The sequence below is a fragment of the Microcaecilia unicolor genome, chromosome 6 (assembly GCF_901765095.1).
Source record: "Microcaecilia unicolor chromosome 6, aMicUni1.1, whole genome shotgun sequence".
NCBI lineage: Eukaryota > Metazoa > Chordata > Amphibia > Gymnophiona > Siphonopidae > Microcaecilia > Microcaecilia unicolor.
The window spans coordinates 332,790,855-332,809,695 of record NC_044036.1 but is presented as its reverse complement, the minus strand read 5'-3'; the positions used below and the strand labels follow the sequence as shown (position 1 = coordinate 332,809,695).

The 18,841-nt window shown below is 41.1% G+C and overlaps 1 protein-coding gene across 1 annotated transcript in view; it reads right to left on the bottom strand.

Moving 5' to 3' along the window:
* Positions 1 to 452: 452 nt before the first annotated feature.
* The window catches only part of GNA13 (G protein subunit alpha 13), a 72,573-nt gene continuing 54,184 nt past the window's right edge, over positions 453 to 18,841 (bottom strand). Inside the window, exons 3-4 of the mRNA XM_030208464.1 lie at positions 14,138 to 14,188; positions 453 to 6,706 (exon numbers count right to left, since the gene is read on the bottom strand). Of these exons, the coding sequence (XP_030064324.1) occupies positions 6,134 to 6,706; positions 14,138 to 14,188 (624 nt within the window). The 3' untranslated portion in view covers positions 453 to 6,133. The remainder of the gene's footprint in view (positions 6,707 to 14,137; positions 14,189 to 18,841) is intronic.

Sequence of the window (18,841 nt, the reverse complement as noted above, 5' to 3'; positions counted from 1 at the left end):
ATTCTGTGTTTATGGAAGGGGGGGGGGGGGGGGGAGAAACTTAGTACATTAGGCCTTAAAGTCAACACTAACATTTAGACATATTGCTAGCTTCTTTTGCACTTGAACTGTAAGAAATGATAAATAATGTTTGTGGCAGGCAGTCTTTATAATATATTTATTAAAAGGTCAGTAAAATTTTTTTAACAAAGCAAAAAGGAACACATTTGCAAAATGTATGTACAGAATAATGGACAACTGAAAGCAACAAAAGCTTTATTAGTAACAAGGTTCTATAAAACTAGAGGATGTTAACACATTTTGCATAATCACTTAAGAAATAATTTATTGCCAACTGAATGAAAGCAAGAAAATCTACAACCAAATGAAATTATGCTCTGTCCCTGGCAAGTATTTAAAGATAAGTCACAAATCTTTTTATCCAATACCAATAAAAACATTATCTATGAAAATTTTAAAAAAAGGTTAAGACAAAGCAAATTGAGGTTCCTCTGAAGATAAGGAAAGTTTTCCTACTCGCCAACACGGGACTGACTGGATACATATAACTCTTGCTCGAAGTTATTTACAACAATGTTTGGTGTCCCCTTCCGTCATACCAATCAATTTAAATGGGACCAGCAGGGACCGTCTTCATACCATACTAATGGGTTGATTAAAACTTCTATTTGGATTAAGCTATGGGAAATGATTTATTTTGTCTGATTCACACACATTCCAAAACAGAGGAACTATAAACCACCACCAAGTCCTAAAAAGCAGAGATCTGCCAACTTCCTTTCATTTTGGGGAGGCCAGGTCAGAAGCAGTCGGTCAAGTCTGGCAGAGCTACAGAAAAAAAAAAAAAAAAAAAGGACCTAGTTGCCCATCCCCAGAGGAACTCAAGTTTTAACACAGGTTATTTCCGTCACCATACAGGATTAAGGCTTTAGAATTAGATAATTCAGTCAACTATTTTCAAACACAAGTTAGCAAAAATTAGAAAAGGCATCTTTTTACTGTGATATATACGGTAATGTCCCAAGAGAACCCTTGTTGGAAATAAAAAATTTGAATGCTCTGTTGGCCATTTGAATATGAGAATGTTAAATTTATGCTATTTAGCTCGATGTTATCAGTACAACATTTATTTTTGGACATAAAAAAACCCCATTATCTACTTAAGTGGCAATATGAACACACAGCTCAATAATGCAAACCGAAGTACAAAAAATAACCAAAAATGAATGTTTGTGTCATATTGTAAACAGATTCCTAGTTTATAGACCTGAGCAACTGCAAGCTAAGAGTTATTTCAAACTCCACACTATTTTAATTAACAAATAAAACAAAAACAGAACAAAAAATCCACACCAACCACTGGATCAAAAAACTGTCTTGGTACCAAACTGCAACCATAAATTGTACAATTTAAAAAAATGTAATTGCAAAAGTTTGTGCTTGATGTTAAATTACACTTCAAATCACAGTGATCATTAATTACAACCTGATAGCAATGAACAAAAATTCATAAACTTCTAGACAGGATACAGGATAAAACTCTAAAGATTCATCCTCATTTGCTCTTTAAGTGGCATGAACCCTGCCCCTGTTGTACCACTGGAACTTAGAACATTTTAAACTGGGATAACGAAAATAGCTAAGTAAAGTCTTATTCCAAATTAGTTTCAGGTCTTGATAATGTACAACAATGAAATTATACTGTGATCAGTAAGACTACAGAGTAAAACAAGCTGGATCTGTTTACATCCTGTGGGGAAAAAATCTCACCTATAACTCACCTGGTTTAGTTCTTCTCTCTACCTTGGTTTAAAATCTGGGCCTCAACTTATCAGCGTGTCTTGTCAGTCCTGACTAGATTTTAAGCTTCGAGGACCAGGGACTGTATTGTGTGTCCAACACACTGCACTATACAAACACACCAATGCATATGTGATTAACACTAACACGGAATCAAAATAATTGTAATTGCACCAGCAGAAAAACAAGCAATTGTATCCTGAGTAAAGAGGCATCTTCAAAAGTTCCATTATAAATTCTGTGTACCAATTAGACTTTTTGCTGTTGTTATTTGTTCCTTTTGGTATATGCGCACAAACAACTGACAATGTCTTACAGCAGCAGTTCCCAAACTGTGTACCGGGGCACCACTGCAAACTCATAGGGGAGCTGCGGCAATTGTGGCCGCCATGGAAATGCTGGTGGGGATGCCCAAGCTGAAGTAGTCTGCTGCCAGAGAAAGTTGCTGGCATGCTTCAACCGCCCACGCCGGTAGTCCTGCACATGCTCAGTTCACGTTGAGCAGAGCAAGTGCGGGAGTGCCGGCGTCAACAGCAAAGCATGCCGCTGACTTCCTCAGGCAGTGGACAAACTTCATCTGGCGGGGCTTGAGCATCCCTGCCAGCAAAGGTAGGATTATTCACCACCACTGGGGGAAGGGAGGAGACCTGAGAGGAAATGTGTGGCCTAGGGGTGCAGTGAAAAATTAAACACTAAGGGTGCCATGAACAGAGAGTTTGGGAACCCCTGTCTTACAGTATATAAGATTAAATTGACCAGTTCTTAAATTTAATGACTTAGAAATGAGCAATTCTGAACCTAATTTTTGAGATGAAAATTTTTCAAAAAAAGTGGACATGTCCAAAGTGTAACTCACTTTTGTAAAGTTCAAAAGCATCTTGGAATTTCAACCTGTGAACTTCATATACAGAAAAAAAAAACCCATGTGGCAAAGAAACCACTAGTAATATGTCACTGTCTGAAAAAAAAACAGAATTTTGAACCCTGTCAATACCAGGTGAATTAAGGCATTTTGTTGGCTTAAGTACCTTTTAAGTTATTTGGAAAAGTTTAATTTCTCAGCATATAGCTTTTGCAATACAAGCACATGTGCTTTTGTATATCTTACGTAAGGCCACGGTCTGCACAATAAGGTATTTATATTCAATATTAAGGCCGCTCAAACATAAATAAACTGGATAGGCACTCAGTCTGATTGGGGGGGGGGGTGGGGGAAGAGACAACTTCCACATTTAGGACCAGGCACTGTTAATATATTCCATGAAGAGGAATCAAGAGGAAAAAGTTAGCAACAAAACCACCATCTAAAATTTCAATTAATTTGATGGACATAGCCCTGGCTGGCAAACGGCCTGATAAATCCATCACACTCTGCATTAGAACACAAGACTATGCAACCTATTTTATTCTTTGCAAACTCACCTATTATGCTCTCTGCTGTTTAAAACAAAATGTAAAAAAAACTGTTTTAGAATGAATCAAATGACTTGAGAAAGTGTACAACTGTGCCGCACCCCTTATTTTGACACTTAACTATACTGAATAACTTCTAAAAAGAAATTCTTTAAAAAGAAAGAAGGATTGAGCAGAAGGCTTACATTTTAAGTTACATTAGCAAAAACACAAGAGGTTTTCACCAGCTTCAGTTTATGCCCAAAAGGCAACATCCAATCCGGTAGCCCAAGGTTAGCACCCAATTTTCTAAGTGGTCTTTTATAATTTCCAAAGTATCTATTCGGTGTACAACTGTGCCACACCCCTTATTTTCACACTTATCTACAGTGAATAATTTCTAAAAGAATGCTAAACAAAAAAGGGATTGAACAGAAGACTTACATTTTGAGTTACAGTAGCAAAAATACAGAGCTTTTCACCAGCTTCAGTTTATGCCCAAAAAGGTAACATCCAAACCGGTAGCCCAAGGTTAGAACCCAATTTTCTAAGTGGTCTTTTACAAGTTGCAAAGCATCTCTTCAGTGTCTTCATGAGGATATTGTGTTGAAACCAATGGATGACGACAGTTCTGGTGTTCTCTCTTCAGTAATCTGAATCTTCAAAGTATACTGTCCAGCCGCTGATAGTTAAAGGACAAGAAACTCTTGCCTTTATGAAACACTTAACAGGGCAACATTCACCTTCACCAGCAGAATGAAAAGATCAGTCATGGTACAAATATAATGGAAAGGGGGTACGAGAGTTGCACAGGAACGGGGTTTGTGGGACTCCCGCGGGGTTCCCACGGAAGTGTAGTGCCAGGCTAGCCTACCTATCCCTTTCCTTGTGCCACGGCAATTATAATAGCACTAAAAAAATTTAATGGACGGGCGGGGGATAGAGATTACTTGTAGGAACAGGTGACATTTCTGTCCTCGTGCAAACTGTCTAGTCCAAAATCCTTCATTCTGTGTTCAATGAGTCTTTAAAACAATTGGAAAATTGGTGCCAGCATGTGAACATTACTAAAATGTAGTTTCACAAGGAAAGAGAGAGAAGTCGGAAAGCTAATCCCCAATTTAAATATCATAAAAGTAAAAACACTCCAAAAGTTATGGCATCCTCCATCTTAACCGATCACAAGTGTTACAGGGCAAGCGAATGACACACACAAGTTTGGCATCGCCTGCTGCCAAAATTGATTAACACCACAAAACAACCCAGAACACTCATGTCAACCAACCAGCTGCTGCTTCTAAAGCACTCCAGCAGGTCACCAAAACATCTGGCAACGAGTTAAACACCTCTAAAAAAAATTCCATCACTTAAAATGCAATGGATAAAAGGAACTCAAGAGTAATTTCTCATTTTGGAGACTTTGGCAAGAGGGAGATTTACTTGGCAAGAAACACAACTTGGCTAGACGTGCATTTGTGGCACTCTATACACAGGTGAGTGCTGGACAAAACCAAATACTGTTTGGTACAGAGATTTAAACATCTCTCAATGGCTGACTACCACACAAAAACTCTTAAAATCCTAGTTTAAATCATTAAATAAAATCAGGTTCAATAAAACCAAGTCTCCATTTCAAACAGCCTTACAGAGCCATAAAGGCCAAAGAGGGTTTTGGTTATCTTTAGTATGAGGTCACACTATTTTCTCCTTTTAGCTCCAATAATCTGAGCCAGGATTTTCAGGGGAAAAAAACAAAAACCTTAGGAAAATGGGAAAATAAACCCCACTCGTTTCTGATTTTTATTAATACCTCAGCATCTGAGTTGTGAATTTAAATTTCAACAATGGAAAAACTGAATTCTCTAACGATCACTTGTACAATACTTAGCAAATGGTCATTGCAGGGAGTGTGAGGAAATTTAACCAGCTATGAATACGTATAGCCCTGCAATTTCCCAAGTCTCAATTACACAACCATCTATAAATAGCAACTTCAAGTAGATAACTTCCAACAATTAACCGACTGACTACCCAAGTCTGTTTTATCGTTTTACACCTTTAGTATAAAATTATTTCAAAACTAAAAAGAAGCTACGAATGGGGCATAAAGGTTTCCCAGGACAGCGATGGAAAACACAACAGATCAGAAGGCACTCTTTCAGCTATTAGGTAGAATTTGCATCGAATGCAAGAACTCTGGAAAATTTCATGGGTTAAATTGCAAGATATACTGTACAGATAAATGCAGATTTGACTTCTAATGGCAGACTTCACAAAAATGGTATTACTATCAGATACAAAAACCACATGACAATGCTGGAATACAAATCTGAAGTTCTGGCCTTTCGTACCCATTAGGTGACATCTGTCATTAGTTTAAACCAAAAATGCATGCGATGTAAACTTTAAAATAACATTTTTAAAAACATTGCACAAGGAAAAACCAAACAAAAAAATTATATGGCATTCTTCTACGCAGACTTATTTTCCAAGTTATTTGGGGGAAGGGGGAAGAGTTTAAAGACAAGTAGTGCAGCAAACTTCTAATGTGGAGGACAAAATTCAGCATTTGATTTTTCCTATAGCTTTTGAATCGGTAAGTACAACTTAAAATCTTAACGTAATAAAATACAAATTAAAATTTCAGAACAGGCTTTCTTTGTTAATCTTTTACCTCAACATACGCCTACATCATTAATCGCCCACCACAACAGTTCCACAGCTAGGAGAGCTGAAGCTTCAAGCTTCATACTATTAAAAATTTCAACTGGGCTTGAAGTTAAAAAGTCAGATCTTGAACTGCTCACCAGCCCTTCAGCCAAATACAAAGGCAGCTGCAAGAAAACAGATTTTCTACTTCTGTTGTAAACAGCTAAAATGTTTAAGGGGAGGGGGGAAGAGAGCACATAAGGAAGAGCATTACGGCTGAAGTCTGCCCACTTCACTGCAGCATAAGTTGTTTGAGGTTGTCATGAAGAATGGTGTCCTTGACATCACGGAATACCAGGCGGATGTTTTCCGTGTTGATAGCTGTGGTGAAGTGGTGGTAGAGAGGCTTCTGCTGCTGATCCCGGCGTTTATTACGGAAACAATCTACCAGAAATTTTTGGACATCTGACAGGTAGTAGGGGTCCCCTTCAAACTCTGGGAAGTAGTCCTTGATGCTCACTATTTTTACTTTCTCCTCAAGCAAGTCTGTCTTGTTTAGGAAAAGGATGATGGAGACGTTGCTGAAAACCCTGTTGTTTACTATTGTTTCAAAAATGTTTAGAGATTCTGTAAAGCGATTTGTCTGTCGATCCTCCATCAGCACCTGGTCATATTCGCTTGATGACACAAGGAACAGTATTGAAGTTACGCTGTCAAAACACTCAAACCATCGTTTTCGCTCTGATCTTTGACCGCCAACATCAACCATCTTGAATGGGACATTTTTGATTTCAAAATCATATTCATGAATTCCTTTGGTGGGTTTTCTGGCTAGCAGAATGTCTTGCTGAGATGGTAGATAATCCTACAAACAAACAAAAAACAAACAAACTGTTTCTCTACATTTGTAATCACGGTAACCTCATCAAATAAGAAAACTGTTCTGAGAACATTAAAATACTAGTGGAGACTCCCTTCTCAGGGATTTAAAGGTCATATTGCCTGAGCTTTGGGAAGATAAGCAGGTCACAGTTTTATGCAGTAAAGATCCAGGAAAGAACCTGGTACACAGTATGCTAAGTATGTATTGAGGTTTAGATTTGTCTGCTGTTCTGCTAGTTATACTTAAGTGTTTAAATGATACCCAAATTGACAGTTCTAGCAGTTGGAAGAGCCAACAAACCTCCAACTCTACAATAAGCATTTGCATTGTGTGTGTGTGTGGGGGGGGGGGGGGGGAGGGGGAGGGGGGGAAGAGGACATAGTCTAAGTAATGTTAAAAAAAAGTCACCATTTTTATAATACTAATGTGGTCAAATTATAAGAAATTGGGTCTTTGTATTGCTATATTTGTAATGTTGATGTCCCCTTTCAATCTGTCCAAAATTCCGCTGCACGTCTTATCTACCGCGTGAACCGATACTCTATCACACCCCTCTCCTCAAGTCGCTTCACTGGCTCCCGATTCGCTACCGTATTCAGTTCAAGCTTCTTCAAATGCACTCAATCTGCAGCCCCCCATTACCTCTCTACCCTCCTCTCCCCCTATGTCCCCACCCGTAACCTCCGCTCTCAGGACAAATCACTCCTTTCTGTTCCCTTCTCCACCACCGCTAACTCCAGACTCCGCCCCTTCTGCCTCGCATCACCTTATGCCTGGAACAGACTCCCCGAGCCCATACGCCATACACCCTCCCTGCCCATCTTCAAGTCCTTACTCAAAACCTATCTCTTCTCCCTTGCTTTTGGTGCCTAACCACCTTCCCCATTCATGATACACTGACTACATAGTTTGTTACCTTTAGATTGTAAGCTCTCTTGAGCAGGGACTGTCCTTCCCCATGTTTTAACTTGTACAGCGCTGCGTAACCCTAGTAGCGCTATAGAAATGCTAAGTAGTAGTAGTAGTAGTAGTAGTAGTAGTAGTTATTTTGAACACCAATACAAGCTGTTTAAACTTAAATATTAAACACATCGGAATCAATTTCAACTGACCAGACTACTAATCTATTTGAGCTTGGTCACTTCCCAATTTTCAAAACGTTCCTAGGACTCAATGCACTTTGGAAAGCTCACTGTATTAAAAGACAGGTAAATAAGCAATTAAGCAGAAGACTGAAGGATTTTTATATATGGGTCGCTCTAGCCATCCTGTTAAATTACAGCTTAATGAACATAAGTCAAGAATTAAGAATGGGGTACTGGCAGCTCCTTTGTGTCCCCACTGGGTGGAGCTTTAAGTTCCAGTTGTTATGGGATATATACACAATGGCGCTCATAACATTTATTGAAGATTATTATTATGTAACTCATTTCTTTTTTTTCCGGAGATGGGAGGGCGGTAGAACGAGAGGACCTGATATGAGAGTGAAGGGGGGCAGACTCAAGAAAAATGTCAGGAAGTATTTTTTCACGGAGAGAGTGGTAGATTCTTGGAATGCCCTCCCGCGGGAGGTGGTGGAGATGAAAACAGTAGCGGAATTCAAGCATGCGTGGGTAAAGGAATCCTGTGCAGAAGGAATGGATCCTCAGAAGCTTAGCCGAGATTGGGAGGCGGGGCTGGTGTTTGGATGGCGGGGCTAGTTCTGGGCAAGACTTCTACGGTCTGTGTCCTGAAAATGGCAGATACAAATCAAGGTAAGGTATACACAAGAAGTAGCACATATGAGTTTATCTTGTTGGGCAGACTAGATGGACCGTAGAGGTCTTTTTCTGCCGTCGTCTACTATGTTACTATATGTTACTATGTTTGTATTGTAAGCCACATTGAACCTAAGTTCCACTTGAGCTAATGTGGGATAGAAATGCCATAAATAAATAAGTAACAAGTAGCTGCTGATTTGGCGAGTGTTGGACAAAATTACTGTGGGGTGGTAGGGAGGTAATATTAATACACTGCTTAATTATAAAGAGCAACGGTAGATATTTAGGTTGAATACAGTTGCCCCGGAGGGGTTTAAATTTGGAGCTAGACTGGGGTATTACATACTGTGGACAAACCCTGTGATTGCACTAAATTGCTTTACATTTCTACACCCAGTCACCAACCTGTAAAATCAAAGTCGTTCTACAAGCTGTTCTTTTTGTAATGGCATTTGGATATGAATTTTTTTTTTTAACTCAGTTTACCAGAAAGAGGTGCTGATTTTGTTGTTGTTGTTGCTGTTTTAATTCAGTATTTGAAGGGGAAGATGAAAACTGAGCAACTTATCCTTGCACCAAAGACTTTCTCATGAGCATGAAGCAGAAAACAAAGGGCCTTTTCTCTTGCAAGGACAGAAACAAGGATGCTCGCAATAAAAAGGAGATAGTGCCTCTGTATAAATGTCACTGGCAAGACCTTGTTTGGAATAGGAGAACTGCACACAATAGTATAAGCAGGATGGCGTTGGTGCAGACGCTTAAAATGGTCAGCGCTCTTCAAAGCATACGAGACCTTACTTGAAGGTCAAAATATGCAAACTCTGGAAGAAAGGTGGGATCAGAGCTAAGATATAGATCTAAATGCACATTATGCAGGCTTCAAATCAAAAGGAAGCTCTAAAGAAAAATCATAGAAGGGGGGGGGGGGAGGGGTTGACCCAGGATTGAGCCAAGCAAATATTTCTTTATGGAAAGGGTGGTGGATGCATAGAACAGAGGGTCTAAGAGAGAAGGGACTGAAGACCTTAGCAGTTGGTGTACTTTCTATGTTTCCATTTAGTAGTATTTTAATTGAAACTAATTTATTTGGATTTGATATATTGCCTCTGCTGATGGACAGATCAAAGCGGTTTACAAAAGGAAAGAGAAATTATGCCTTACCTGATAATCCTCTTTTCTTTAGACAGCAAAATCATTCTGCACAAATGGGTTGTTATCCCTTTTTATCAGCAGGAGGCAGAGAAAACAGTACTAGTGGTGCTCACTGGAAAGATCCAGTATGCATTTGCCCAAGAATCAGAAGATACCTTTTTCTACATACCCAGCCCAATCAACCACTGCGCCTGCAATTAGCAGCAAGCTCGCAAACCACCACCAGAGTGGCACTCGATATCCTGCATATACCAGGGAATAGCCAGTCACAATCTGAATTTTTTTGTGTGTGTGTTCAAATGAACAGAAGGAAATACAGAGCAAAACCCAGAATGTCTTCCAAGGTTGGAATTGCAGAATGGTTTCAAAGCATAATTTCTCCTTTCTTAGCATCCGTTCTGCACAAGATGGGATGCATCAAAGCAGATCTATTAGGCAGGGGATGACAAGGCCCCTCCCAAATAACAGCTCGCCAAAGGCTGAATGGGCTCTGACCAAGTCATCCAACCTGTAGTGCTTAGCAAAGGAATAGAGCAAAGATCAAGTTGACACCCTTCAAATTTCTTCAAGGAAAACCCATCTAGGCCTCTACCCAGGATGTGGCCTGCACCCTGGTAGAGTGGGCCTTCAGCCCATGAGGAACTGGGCAATTCCTACAGATGCAGACAAACTCAATAACTCCCTTGATCCACCCTGCAATGGAGGCTGTAGAGACTGCTTGACCCCTCCGAGGGCCATGAAAAAGCATAAATAGGTGGTCCGAGAGACAAAACTCATTCATCTCCTGAAGACATTGAAGCAATGTCCTCTGGACATCCAGCCTGTGAAGCCTCTCCGGTTCAGATCGAACCCCTTCCACAAAGGAGGGCAAGCAGATCTCTCGATTCAAATGGAATGACACCACCTTCAGCAGAAAGGATGGGACCAGATGAAGACACCAAATCCTCCAAGGAGGATATATGTCCCAACACAACAGGACCTGGAACTCAGAGAGCCATCATGCAGAGGCAATAGCCACCAGAAACACTGCCTTGAAGAGTGAGGTCCTTAATAGAAGCAGAGCACAAAGGCTCAAATGGAGCCTCTGACAGTGCCCCCAGTTCCAAACAATGGGAAAGAACGAAGGGGGAGGGGCATGCAAACATGCCACACACCCCTTTAGGAACCAGGCCACTGGCAAAAACTGGGCAGTGCAGTCACCTGAACCCTCAAGGAGCTCAATGTCAGCCTCTGATCCAGGCCGTGCTGCAGGAACCCCAAAACATTGGGAACCTGGGCCCCCCCCCGGGAGATGGGCCGTTCCACATACCAGGTCTATCACACACACACACCAGACCCTGACATAAGCCAGGGACATAAGAGGATTTCCTAGAGCGGAACATGCAGAAATCACAGGGGAAAACCCATGCTTCTCTAAATGCCACTTCTCAATGGCCATACCATAAGCTAAAATGGAACAGAGGAAGGGGATCCTCCACTAGCAGGCACCAGAGATCCGCATACCATGGTCTGCAAGGCCATGGTCAGAAAGACCAGATGAGGACGTACAATCTTGCGCAACAAGCAGCCTACCAGAGGCCACGGAGGGAAGAGAGGCTCCACCACCGGACAAGGATGTACCAGAGCATCTATCCCGAAAGGCCAAGTTCCTCCTTCGACTGAAAAAGCGCTCCAACTTCGCACTAACCCTGGACGCCATCAATTCACACTAAGGGGGCCCCCCAGTGGTCCACAATAAGCTGAAAGGCCCATGTCCCACTCAACAGCTGAGGAAGTTCACCTGCACATTGTCTTTGCCTGTGATATGGATCGCCAAGAGAGCCTGCAGATGCGTACCTGCCCATCGACAAAGGCATACCCTGCTTGTTGATGTAAGTCACAGCCATGGCATTGTTCAACATCATTGACTTCCTTCCCTTCCAGGAGTGGCAGAAATTCCTGCAGGGCAAGATAGATTACCCGGGTCTCCAGTCGATTGATAGACCAGATCACCACCTGACCCAGGCAATGTGCCCCCACCCAATCAAGAAGACTTGCGTCCTTGGTAACCAGCACCCACTGAGGGAGATCAAGAGGAACCCCTGCAACAAGTAAGGTAAAGTATCCCACTGGCCAGACTGAGCCTCCAACAGAAGCCTGCTGGAAGTTAGAGAAGAATACTGGATCTTGCCAGGGAGCACTACCAGTCTTATACCAGTGAGGCCACTGGTAAAACTCAGTTTTCTCTATCTACTGATAGGAGGAGATAACCCATTTTTGAGAATGGTGAGCTGTCGTTAAGAAAAAAAAATATTAACTCCTCTGGATTGATCTGTGAGACGATATGGAATAAACAGATTAACGTAACACTTCAGACATCCTGCTCCTAAACCATGAAAGCTTTTTGAAAGAATTTTTAAGGAAGAATTTCAAAAGGGGCTCTTCTCACAGGTAGCGAGGAAAGCTATTCCACCACAAGGGGCTAAGGCCATGTCATGGATTTATTGGGGGGGGGGGGGGGGGGGGGGGGGGGGGGAGGAGCAGGAGGTGGGAGAGCTGAATGATGAGTAAGTGATCTTAAAACTAGGTTGTCTAGTATTTGGCTTACATTTTGCCAGTCTTCACCCTTTTAACATACAAAGTTCTTTGAACATATTCAAATAGAGGTGCTCAGGGATTTTAAGGTCAAAGTCCATGACGGAATTATTATACATATGGATAAGGAGGGAAATATATACAAATCTGTTTACACCAAGTTATCTATACTAGATCTACTAACCCATTTACAAGTTCTCCCACTCAATTTATTCTGGGAATTACATTTGAAATCTAAATCTCCTTGGGAATATGAATTTAGCAGAGTTATTCAGCAGTACTTCCACCTCTAGCTTCAAGTGCTCTAGATAAGCAAAAAAGGGTGGATAATAACTGAACAGAATAGTCTTTTTTGACTTGTGATTATTTTAATTCACGCATCTCAACCCCAATACAAGCTCAACAACCCCCGAGGGAATGGGATAGGAGCCAAATCAACGCAGAGCTGCACGTAATGTCTCTTCACCTGCTAGATAGAGAGAATACTGAAGTTCAGCTAGCTGCACATGCCCTCTTGTGGCGAACTTCGGTGTTCTCTCTATCTAACCTGCTAGTGGAGGGACATAACCCACAAGTCTCTGGATTGATCTGGGGACGCATCTTAACACATGCTCTAAGGACAATGAGTAAAGCGAAGGTGTTCTGCTGGTGTGATAGACAATAGGGGCCTTTCACGTACAGTGCAATGGATTATATAAACCAGCATGTCGTCAACCACAAGGTTATAATTTAAGCTTTTGACCAACTCAACACCCTACAAAGCAAAAAATAAGTGGGTGTTTGCTGGATAAACACAACTTCCCTTAGTACTTATACTGCCCTCCACCTGCCCTCCCCCCATCCCAAATGCCCGCTTTGGATTCTCCACACTACTTAGCCCACCTTTTTGATGCTGCTTTTAACTCCTAACCCTTATTCACTTGTTCAGAACCCTTATTTTATCATCCTCACTTTAATATTCCCTTATCTCTTGTTTGTCCTGTTTGTCTGTCCTAATTAGATTGTAAGCTCTGTCGAGCAGGGACTGTCTCTTCGTGTTCAAGTGTACAGCGCTGCGTACGTCTAGTAGCGCTATAGAAATGATAAGTAGTAGTAGTAGTCTTTGGGATTCCGGAATCTTGCTACTCTTTGGGATTCCAGAATCTTGCTACTTCTTGGGATTCCAGAATCTTGCTACTCTTTGTCCTTTTCCCTTATTTGTCCTGTTTGTCTGTCCTAATTAGATTGTAAGCTCTGTCGAGCAGGGACTGTCTCTTCATGTTCAAGTGTACAGTGCTGCGTACGTCTAGTAGCGCTATAGAAATGATAAGTAGTAGTAGTAGTCTTTGGGATTCCGGAATCTTGCTACTCTTTGGGATTCCAGAATCTTGCTACTTCTTGGGATTCCAGAATCTTGCTACTCTTTGTCCTTTTCCCTTATTTGTCCTGTTTGTCTGTCCTAATTAGATTGTAAGCTCTGTCGAGCAGGGACTGTCTCTTCATGTTCAAGTGTACAGTGCTGCGTACGTCTAGTAGCGCTATAGAAATGATAAGTAGTAGTAGTAGTCTTTGGGATTCCGGAATCTTGCTAATCTTTGGGATTCCAGAATCTTGCTACTTCTTGGGATTCCAGAATCTTGCTACTCTTTGTCCTTTTCCCTTATTTGTCCTGTTTGTCTGTCCTAATTAGATTGTAAGCTCTGTCGAGCAGGGGCTGTCTTTTCATGTTCAAGTGTACAGCGCTGCATATGTCTAGTAGTGCTATAGAAATGATAAGTAGTAGTAGTACTTTTGTGCCTTTCCCCACTGATGCCTTAGTTGCTCAAAGATATCTATCCGCACCCAGCAGTGGTATCTATGGTGTAAAGCACCACAGCTATCTCACATCACACTAACAAAACAAGCCTCCCATAATGTTAAAAAATAAATATATAAAGAGACAACTCACTCTTTCTCCAAGTTTATCCAAATTGTCCAGGAAATATTTTACAGACTCCCCCTGAAAAAAAAATCAAACACACAAAAAACAAAACACATTATAGATGGAAAATAGTGCCTGCAAAGAAAGAAAGAAAGAAACAGTTACTCTTTACACACAGAACCTGGGCTATAATGTCCTGTTTTTCCTATATTTATTTTAGGTATCAGGAGCATGAAAGGAAAAATGCAGCCTCTGAAAATCTAGATTAATTGCATTGTTTTTCAGCAAGCATGGAAATTCTGAAAAGTATGAAGATACACACTGTGCAAGATCAGTCTATGTAAAAAACATGGCCTCTCTTGTAAATATACAATCTTCAGCACAGGCTATATATACACTCAAGCCTGTGTTGTATTCTTCTGATATTCCACATCAAGAACTGGATTGTCCAAGCTGTCAAACTAAGAATTTTACAATTTGTAATTCAGCAATAGCACAGTTCTGCTATATTACAGAACATGCAAATTGTAAACAGCCTTGCCCATTCCAGTTAACAGGAAGAAGTAAAGAAAGCATCCATATACACCTAACAGACATGCCTTAAGGGGAAAAAAAAACAGAAACCCTCATAACTATAGCCTTCTTCTGGTTAGAACCAAATCATGACACCAAATCACAGGCAGCACGTGAAGATATACTTTACAGTTAGTGATATAGCTAACAGGGTTTCCAGCTCTTGGAACACAGACCAAGCTGCACTTGTTGGGTTGTTTCCTAACATGAGGAGTGTGGTAGCCGTGTTAGTCCACTCTTAAGGTTATCAATAGAAATCAAACAAAATAAAACATGGAAAAGAAAATAAGATGATACCTTTTTTATTGGACATAACTTAATACATTTCTTGATTAGCTTTCGAAGGTTGCCCTTCTTCGTCAGATCGGAAATAAGCAAATGTGCTAGCTGACAGTGTATATAAGTGAAAACATTCAAGCATTACTATGACAGTCTGACAGGGTGGGAGGATGGGGGTGGGTAGGAGGTATGCATGGGGACATCAAAGCATATCATTGATATTCTAACAGGATGGGTGTGGATAGGTGAGGGGTGGGGTGATCAACAGACATACAGCTTTATGGTTTATAATGGGCTAGGAACCCCAGATCCTTGTTAAGTCCTTTCTGTTGGGTGTTAAAATATTCAATCATTCTCCAATATAGAAGGCACACTTTTCCCTGTAATTTATCCAGTTGCAAACTATGCCAAAACATTTCACAGGACCCCACAGTCATCCACAAAGGAAAGATATTCAACATAAAGGAATCTTTCACTTGCTCATCTTCCAATGTGGTATATATCATTGTGTAAAAAATGTAACGAAGGCTGCTATATTGGAGAAACAGGCCAGATGCTTAAGACAAGATTCAATTTACATAGACATCACATGAACAATACTGGTGCCAGTAGGGCTCCCACCCCTGTTGGTCAGCATTTTACAGGACCAGGACACTGTACCAGTGACTTCACAGTGAGAATCCTGAAAGGTAACTTTAAAACCATACAAGAACGTAAGACCTTTGAAGTCAGAATGATTGAATATTTTAACACCCAACAGAAAGGACTTAACAAGGATCTGGGGTTCCTAGCCCATTATAAACCATAAAACTGTATGTCTCTGTTGATCACCCCACCCCTCACCTATCCACACCCATCCTGTTAAAATATCAATGATATGCTTTGATGTCCCCATGCATACCTCCTACCCACCCCCATCCTCCCACCCTGTCAGACTGTCATAGTAATGCTTGAATGTTTTCACTTATATACACTGTCAGCTAGCACATTTGCTTATTTCCGATCTGACGAAGAAGGGCAACCTTCAAAAGCTAATCAAGAAATGTATTAAGTTATGTCCAATAAAAAAGGTATCATCTTATTTTCTTTTCCATGTTTTATTTTGTTTGATTTCTATTGATTTCCTAACATGTAAACCAAGTTGTCTCCTGCAGAAAAGCAGCATGTAGTTTAAAGCTCTTTTTCACATTAGACCTTAACCGACAGCCACATGCATGGCCAGATCCATGACAGGCCGTTCATCTTAAGGCAGGGGTCACTAACCCCAGGCCCCTGAAACCTGCGACCCAAACAGCTTTTCAGAATTTCTACAATGAACGTGCTAAGATCTGTTTGCTTGCACTGCCTAGTACAAAAAACAGAAGAAACCAGTCTTCGCAAGAAAATCAGCAAGAAACAAAACAGCGAAGATGACTAACAAAAACAAAAAATAAAAAAATATATAAAAACTTCAACATTTAAAATTAATCATAAAATATGTATTTAAAAAATAAAACCATCAAGATCAAAAATTACATTAAAAAGACGACACTTTGGATGTAAAAATGAAGAATCAACTTTATTAGCCAAACGGTAGCAGGGAAAAAGGGACTCGGACAGCTGTGTTTCGGCCGTACTGGCCTGCGTCAGGAGTCTTCGCTGCTGTATTTTGATTATTAATTTTATCCAAATGTATCTGCCATTTTCAGGGCACAGACCGCAAAAGTCTTACCCAGCACTAGCCAAGCCTCCCAAAACCCCAGCCCCGCCTCCCAATCTCGGCTAAGCTTCTGAGGATCAATTCCTTCTGAACAGGATTCCTTTATGTTTATCCCACGCATGTTTGAATTCCGTTACCGTTTTCATCTCCACCACCTCCCGCAGGAGGGCATTCCAAGTTGTCTACCACTCTCTCTGTGAAGAAATACTTCCTGACATTTTTCTTGAGTCTGCCCCCCTTCAATCTCATCTAGTTCAGAAGTGGGGAAGAATAAATCAGAAATTTCACTGGAGCAAGGAGCTGGACTAGTGGAGAACTAAAGGACCCTTTTACTAAAGTATTGTAAGCCACATTGAGCCTGCAAAGAGGTGGGAAAATGTGGGATTCAAATGCAACAAATCTAGAATAATAAAACGCACCGTGAACGTTCTGAAGACAACGTTCTGAAGTCACTCAAACACTCCCTGAAGGGTTCGTGGATTCGTGGTGTGAAGCCAGCCAGGCTGCCAGCTGTCTCTGCCCCGCCCTCGCGTCAAACGTCATGACGTCGAGGGCGGAAAAAAAACCCCAATATGTACGTCTTACCAATAAATTGAAGCTGTAGCGCTTGATTATACTCAAAACGAAGTTGAGCGGAGAAAATCGTTTTGAGTATAATTGAGCGCTATAGCTTCAATTTATTGGTAAGACGTAAATATTGTTTTTACATTTGGATAAAATTAATAATCAACAGAGAAGACTCCTGACGTAGGCCAGTACGGCCGAAACACAGCTGTGTCGAGTCCCTTTTTCCCTGCTACCGTTTGGCTAATAAAGTTGATTCTTCACTTTTACATCCACAGTGTCGTCTTTTTAATGTAATTTTTGATCTTGATGGTTTTATTTTTTAAATACATATTTTATGATTAATTTTAAATGTTGAAGTTTTTATATATATTTTTATTTTTTGTTTGTCATCTTCGCTGTTTTGTTTCTTCTTGCTTGCACTGCCTCCACAATATGCAAAGAGATCACATTTATTTATTTAGATTTTGCTCACACCTTTTTCAGTAGTAGCTCAAGGTGAATTACATTCAGATACACTGGGTATTTCTCTGTCCCAGGAGGGCTCACAATCTAAGTTTGTACCTGAGGCAATGGAGGGTTAAGTGACTTGCCCAAGATCACACCTCTGGATTGCAAGACCGGTGCTCTAACCACTAGGCCACTCCTCCACTAGCAACAGTCCATCTAGAATCTCAAATAGTAGCAACATTCCAGAATCTCAAAAAGTGGCAACATTCCATGTAGAATCTTCCATAGTAGCAACATTCCATATATTCATTTATTTAGATTTTGCTCACACCTTTTTCAGTAGTAGCTCAAGGTGAATTACATTCAGGTACACTGGGTATTTCTCTGCCCCAGGAGGGCTCACAATCTAAGCTTGTACCTGAAGCAATGGAGGGTTAAGTGAGTTGCCCAACATCACAAGGAGCAGCAGTGGGATTTGAACCGGCCACCTCTGGATTGCAAGACCAGTGCTCTAACCACTAGGCAACTCATGCATGTTCATACTAGAAAACCTAAAGTGCCAACTGAGGACTGCTTGGCAACCTCCTGCTTTTGAAGGACAGGCACCAATGTTCCACCCTTGCTCAAAGGAGTAGATTCACTAGTCTGCATGGGCCCTGCCCTTCCTTACAAATCTCTGCTAGCATAGGTTAAACAGGAAAGTCTTTACATCCTATTGTGCATATCCCAGGAATAGGTCTGCTCCCCTTGTGCTCAGCTTGACAAGCACAAGCATCTGTTACATTAACCAGCACCAGCCTGGTAAGTATATCCATCTCTGCTAAATCAAAGGGCCTGATTACTCTAATGGGTGCTGCCATTTTGAAAGTGGAGGGGGGGGGGGGGCTGAGGCAGGACTGGAGGAGCTATTGCTTCTGTTCTCAACATTTAAGGTACCAGAGGGGAGATGTCTTGACCACCAGAGTTGTTTTCAGGGATGGTGGGGGGTGGGGGGGCAGTTGGGAGGCGATGGAGGAACTGGGGTTAAGAGATTATCATACTAGCAAAGTATCCTGTACAAAGTGATTCCCGATTCTATTTGAAAGGGGACCTCTCCCAATAATATTTTCATTTATTTTGTTATACTCTTGCCCCCTCCCCCATTCCTTTTTTTCTTTTTTTAATTT